The sequence below is a fragment of the Zerene cesonia genome, chromosome Z, assembly GCF_012273895.1.
Source record: "Zerene cesonia ecotype Mississippi chromosome Z, Zerene_cesonia_1.1, whole genome shotgun sequence".
In the NCBI taxonomy this organism is placed as follows: Eukaryota; Metazoa; Arthropoda; class Insecta; order Lepidoptera; family Pieridae; genus Zerene; species Zerene cesonia.
Genome location: NC_052122.1, coordinates 2,084,491 through 2,091,031, shown reverse-complemented (window position 1 = coordinate 2,091,031; position 6,541 = coordinate 2,084,491). Strand labels below are relative to the sequence as shown.

Genomic DNA, 6,541 nt, shown 5'->3' with positions numbered 1-6,541 from the left:
TCTCGTCATGCTATGATTAAATAAAATGTAAATTGCCAAAAATATAGATTTTATTTACATAGTACAGGTATTATATTAACATGTATTATTAATATTTGAATTATTAATTATGCAGGATAACGCAATTAAAGAAATTACATATTTTGCTTAAAACTAGTTGCACTAATTTTTTGTCTTCTACAATATGAGATTATTCACTGGTCGAATCTTCAAAAGAACTTGTATCATAATCGTTGTTCAACACCTCCTTCTAACATTAGTCAAGCCGCCATATACCTGTAAAATAAAATTGAAATTATTTACATATCTAATAAAGAAATGTATACTTTTTTACCATTAGTATGTGGATAACCTGATTTGATTGATTATAAGTTTCTGTCTAATGTTGGACAACAATAAGCTTAATAAATTGTAGTACACGATTGTTTACATTATAATTTGAAACATGCAATATAATGCGATCAGCTGCATATCGATAAATATATTGAGTTGCTAGAAGATACCTATATTATTTACGGTTCCAAAAATACCGGAATACTTGCGAATCGATCGCGGGAAATTATATCGTTCTTTATAACATTTCTTCATGTTAAATTTATAATACAAATATCTAGTCCTAATAAATATTTAAACTATGAAAATGTAAGCAGTTACATATAAGATGAATAATAATAGCCAAATGATAAGTATTTGGGATGAAGGAATGTAATTTAATTTTAGTTTAGTTAGAATCTGAAGAGTATATAAGACGTTTATTCATAAGCAACACCAAAGCAATAAACACTTATGTAGGTAACCGTAGCTCTTGCGCAAGCCAGATAGAACAATGAGCATATAAGCTAGATCACATGTATGACTAAACAATATGAGCGTGACCATTCTTGTAAAAACAATTACGAAGAAATTAGTTTCAATTTTAAACTTAATATCTTAATTAACTTTAAAGTGGATATACTTATTTGATTTGTCTTTCCAATGTCGCTAATTTGACCCTCCACCGATATTTAAAAAAATCAAAACTGACCTGACTCTAGTTAAAAGACGATTCTCTCCAGACGCGATGAAGCAAACTGCTTAAATTAAAGAATAATATTAATTGGTCTTTAATTAAAACAACTATATGAAAATAAAATATTTAATATTTATAAACTTCTACAAGGGCAGCTTTAAAGTCATTAATTAGCGGCTATTTCAGTTACCTATGGGTAAATTAATAAACCGAAAAAGAGTTGACATCAATCAACAGCAACAAAAGTTGCAGAACGGTCATGGTATAACCTAGTATTTATCTAATGTTTACACATGATATGTTAAATCACAATACGGAATGCTCACACGTAGCCACGAATGTCAGTTGAAAGAAAAATTAAAAATATTTTTATGGTTTCAAATTTATTGAAACATTCAACTTGGAATGAAATCATTTAATCTTGTAATGAGTAATACCTAATATTAACGGTTCATTAATAAAACTGTCCTTATTTGGTAGAAAATATTCACCAAATATTAATAAAAAAAAATTCTTAAGGTTTATTATATAAGACCTAATATTCAATAGAGTAAATAGTGTACATGCTACTGTTGATCTCTAAATTCTAATCTCTGAATACAAGAGGGACACGAAGCATATCATAATATAAAAATCCTCTTGTAAGTGACACTACATTACATATAGATAAAATTGTTTGATTACTAATTTAAATTTAATATTGAGCCGTATGATAACAATACTTAATTAAAATTATTCTTTGCACAGGTACATTTGAGTATCCGTTCTACAATTGAGCTACAAATGTTAAATAATTAATCCCGCCAAAATGTCAATATTGACATAAAGTTAATCATTTAAATTAAAACAATAAATATAATAAATAGTAGTTGTATATTATATATTTTTATGTTAAATTTTGAAATCCAATATCTTAAAAATAATATTAAAATTTAGTAATGTTTTGTACAGACTTAATGATCATGTTTGCCAATTTTTCATGGTTCAATTGTTTTAGTTTAGTTTTAAAGCTTCATTAAAAATTCCAGAACAAATTGTATTTCAAAGCAATTAATGTAATTGCTGCACATATTATGTACACCGATTGATAATTTAAATATTATATCTATTGTATAAAAAATATATATCCACACTATTAATATACATTATTATATCACGCTATCTATAACAAATTACAAATTTATGCTTATTAATATACATTTATGATCCAACATAATGTTTGGATTGGTGATGCTCTCCTTTTTTTTTTTCAAGGCACAAACTAGACACTAAGTCTTGTAAAGAAGGTCAAAATACATGGCTAATAGAATTATATGGAAGTACGAAAAAAAACGTTATATTACATAATGATAGCCAATTTCAAATGCAATTGAGAGATAATGATTTAATGAGATCAAATAGTAGAAATAATATTGTTGAAAATACTACAGAATGATGATTATGTAATGAAAGATTAGTTAGCAACAAATAAATATATATATATATAAGTAGCTAGAAAATTATCAATTTGAAAGTTGAAATAAACTTTCACCAAGTAGCATAATTTTAGCATTAGTTGTATAACCGGTATGTTCATATTAATTTAATTGATTCAAGATTATCTTTAATTCAAGATAAAATAAAGTTAAATATTAACAAAGAATAAAAATGAAATGACTAATGGAAAGACATTAAAGCACATAGTAACAAATAAAAATTCTATAAATGCATTATTCTTTTCAAATTAAAAACTAATCAATAAATAATTTATTTAAATTCTTTTCATTCCTAACATGATGATATTATTAATGTCAATAGTGATTTTATGTACAGAACCTGATGTTATGATCATGCATATATCTCACTCATATATTTTACTAATTTGAGATGGGCTTGATTTATTCAATTGTAAATTTATACTTTACCCCATGCATGCTTATAGCGACGTTTTCTAAAAAATCGTTTAGATAAGAAATACTTAATAACTAAAATGAGAATAAGAAAAGAAAATATGTACAGAAGGCTTAGCATTCCAATATCCAGGTTAGACAGAGGGCTTTGTGCGGCAGCTGTCGATCTTGCTCTTCTAGCGTCTTGTATTTTGTCAGCTCCATACATCCTTTGCAAATATTGATACACATTGGGTAAGTTCCAGGCGCCCCGGGTCTGTCTGCATTCCGGACACTTAGTAGCACTTGGGAACTGTATCTTGGGGTGTTCAGGATCTTCAGTGACATCTCCTGCCAACCTTAAATTCACTTCATTGTGTGAAATCCAAAGCCAAAGTACAGCTTTGTCGTTTTCTTTTACATCAAATATTCTATTCCGAGCAGCCATACTTTGGAAATGCTGAGAGCATTCTGTGCAACCAAAGAAATGTTTGACATAGCCATGCATCGCTCTCAATACTTTAGGGCCTTCTATGCCAGGCTGTTGTGCAGCATTTACGGTTAATGTATGGAACAAAGCCCACAAGCCACAAGTATACCCTCTATATTGTGGCTGGCTTCCTCTACATCCTACATATTCTAGCTCGGGTGAAAATACTGTATTATAATTATGTTCCAACCTTTTAACAGTTTCATATATTTCACTTCCACTCCATTGAGGTTTTTTGCTCAGGTTATTGCGTAAGTCTATTAGGTATTCTTTTAAATTGTATCTAGCTGGGAATGATACAATAAGCACATCCAAATAATCCAGGAGCGCTTGTAAAGGTTCACCACTTAGTACTTTATGTCTAGTAATTTCGGTATGTAGACTCGTCTTGAGTGTTTTCTCTAAGTCTGTATAGTAAACAACATCAGGATCTTGGGCTGGATTATCTTTAGATATGAAGTTTTCATTGTTGTCATCAATTTCTACATCTCTAGCAGGCAATTCATAATTTTTAGACCTTAAAAATGCATTAACAGCCTTTAGCAGGGTTTGTCTAGTAGGATTCTTAGGTGTGAGCGGAGTTGGTTCTAGAGTTGATCTTACTGCAACTAATCCAGGAAATCTTGTGACACCTGCTACTGTGGCCAATTCACTATTTTCCTGAACTCTTAGAACCTTTATATGCTCATAGTCATTAATGTCTAGAGCCAGCTCTGAACCAATAGTAGAATTCTCATTTTCAAAAACTAGGAAAGTATATGTGACATCATTGGGCATAGTACTCAAAGCAGTAGTATAAGAATCATAAGAAGCTATATTGAGACGAGGAGCTGATGATAGACGGCCTAAAGATTGTTCAGATTGCATTTTAGCAATCAATTGAGTTCTTAGCTTATCTGCTGTATCAGCTAGCTGAAACTTTTCCCCCACAAAGGCATTTCCTTTTTTGTAAAACTCATGTAAGTAGCGTAAAGATGGATATGCCATTACTTCAAATTGCCTACATATTTCATTATTTTCCTCCACAGAACAATCTATGACAGCCAATTTTATAATGTTTTTCCATGCTGAGACGTCAGCAGCTAAGTTTTTAAATTTCGGTGCAAATGCGCGGCAGTGTCCACAATAGCTATTGTAAAACTGGACTAAGTAAGCATTTTTTTGGCCATAAACTTTTCTATTAAAGTTTTTGTTGGTTAATACAGTTACATGGTCCGACTTACTATATAGCCCTTGCTGCTCTACATCATTACTTTCCGGTACAACAGCCCCATCAACAAATATCAGAAGAAAAACACCTATGAATAGAAAACACCAGTAGTTCATTTTTAAGCACCGATATTTTTATTTTTTTGCAAAACTTTCAATTCGAAACGAAACAAGTTCACCGCACGTCTGTATAGTTTGAAAACTAATTTACTAATTTATCAACACCAATTTATATTTCCCTCTTTTCATCCGTGTTAAATTAATACGTCACAGCTAGTTTACTATCGCACCATTTATGTTTTTTGATACCTAAGTGAGTCGTGACACAAGTCTGAAGTCGCAAACGTTTAAAAACGAAAGACCACAGATTAAGATGTATGAAATCCAAAGCCAATGTACAGCTACACACAGACAAGCAAGATAAATAAAGCTAGGACATAAGACCCACAGCGGAGGTATGAACTAGTTACGAGCTGCTCACTGTGACTTAAACCCTATGGAAATAATATAGATTATTTACATTTACATATAAAAATATTACACGTAAACAATTCATCCCCCACTAACAGGTCTGTAGCGACTTCGTCTAAATAACTCTTAAAAGGCTTTTATTTATAATACAGTAATTTTATAATACTTGTTATTTATATTTTTAATACTTTAGCGTAAAATATATAAATTTAATATACTCAGCATACAAGGAAGCGACATTTCTTTAACACTTCAGATCGCGTCTACAGGGACCAGTTTTGTGGCGGTGGTTTTTAAATATTTTGTAGATTACTAGCTGCACCCGGCAAACGCTGTTCTGCCCTACTCTGATCATTTAGAGGTATGAAAAATAGATGTTAGCCGATTCTCAAACATAACCGATATGCACACAAAATTTCATAAGAATCGGTCAAGCCGTTTCGGAGGAGTACGGCAACGAAAACTGTGACACGAGAATTTTATATATTAGATTTAGCTATAGGTGTTATAATACTTTATGATGTACCAAATAGGGCGCCACATATTATGGTGCATGATTTAGGTGCATATATGGTAGGTACATGCACGTTGGATGCACTTATGAAAGGGTTCGAGCGTCTGACAAAGAAAAGAGAGAGTCGTTGATCACTCTTTATTGTGAGAGCACGTGGCACAGCATGGAGAGACAATTGGCACAATAAAACAGTGAGTACAACAATAAGACGCACGCGGATACACGTGGTAGCTAGCGTATGCGCAGTGCACTACATTGTTACGAGGGTTGAACGCGGACTACAGAGCTGTAACATCAAACGACGCGCATGCGGTAGCCTACCTTTGAGTCGCGCCGGCAAGCAACCACGCGATTGGCGAATGGGATAACGGTTGGCTATACTGTATATTTGCCAAATACGTTAGACTCCCCATTAATTAGACTTTGCACTGTGCAATACTGCAAGTGAATTTTTAGATGCTTGAGAAAATTAGAGGACTTTATGCACACACATGCATGTGCGTTCGGGCAGCGACTTGTTGTCACGCACACACAACGAGCAAACAACTATAGAAGTAATGACGCTCGTTGGTCTATTCAATCTCAGACAGATTTTTTATGCAGTTACATTTTACAATTTTACATACAACATAATATAAACAAATATAATTTAAACAAATTTTAAGTACAATAAGTAGCGCTTACTGGCGACCCAGTGGGAATGGAGCTGCCATTGTCGATGGTAACAAAAAAAAAATTAGAGGAAATATATTCTGTTTTTTTTTTACTTTTTTATAATTAATAATCTTATAACTACCTAAGTCATGTTTGGTAAAGGAGCTCTTTTTCTTGCCTTGGATCGCCTAGGTTTCCATAGAATATGGTGAGAATTAATGAGGGGAATATGGGACAAGACTAGGAGAGGCCGGGAAAAGTACACGGGTCTACCACACAACGAATTCACCGTATGAAACACTTTTACATACATCGATCATTTACAT

At 32.2% G+C, this 6,541-nt stretch overlaps 1 protein-coding gene across 3 annotated transcripts; it reads right to left on the bottom strand.

Moving 5' to 3' along the window:
• Positions 1–42: 42 nt before the first annotated feature.
• Positions 43–4,981, bottom strand: LOC119835518 (sulfhydryl oxidase 1-like). Of its 3 annotated transcripts, none has more exons than XM_038360400.1 (3): positions 3,006–4,981; positions 1,025–1,073; positions 43–276 (listed from the first exon to the last, which is right to left on the bottom strand). In XM_038360400.1, exons 1-2 carry the CDS (start codon positions 4,691–4,693, stop codon positions 1,031–1,033), a joined length of 1,731 nt encoding a protein of 576 aa, XP_038216328.1. In that variant the 5' UTR covers positions 4,694–4,981; the 3' UTR covers positions 43–276; positions 1,025–1,030. The 3 variants fall into 3 exon arrangements, with proteins under 3 accessions (XP_038216328.1, XP_038216329.1, XP_038216330.1); XM_038360401.1 differs by having other exon boundaries at positions 1,025–1,070; XM_038360402.1 differs by lacking the exon at positions 1,025–1,073 and having other exon boundaries at positions 44–276; positions 3,006–4,976.
• Between the last annotated feature and the right edge of the window lie 1,560 nt (positions 4,982–6,541).

What these genes read in the sequence shown, in the direction of transcription:
- LOC119835518 (XM_038360400.1), bottom strand. Translation starts at nt 4,693, where the DNA reads ATGAACTACTGGTGTTTTCTATTCATAGGTGTTTTTCTTCTGATATTT. An exon ending in ATTGGAATGCTAAGCCTTCT is followed by an intron (nt 1,074 to 3,005) that starts GTACATATTTTC and finishes CTTTAATTTAAG; the next exon opens with CAGTTTGCTTCATCGCGTCT.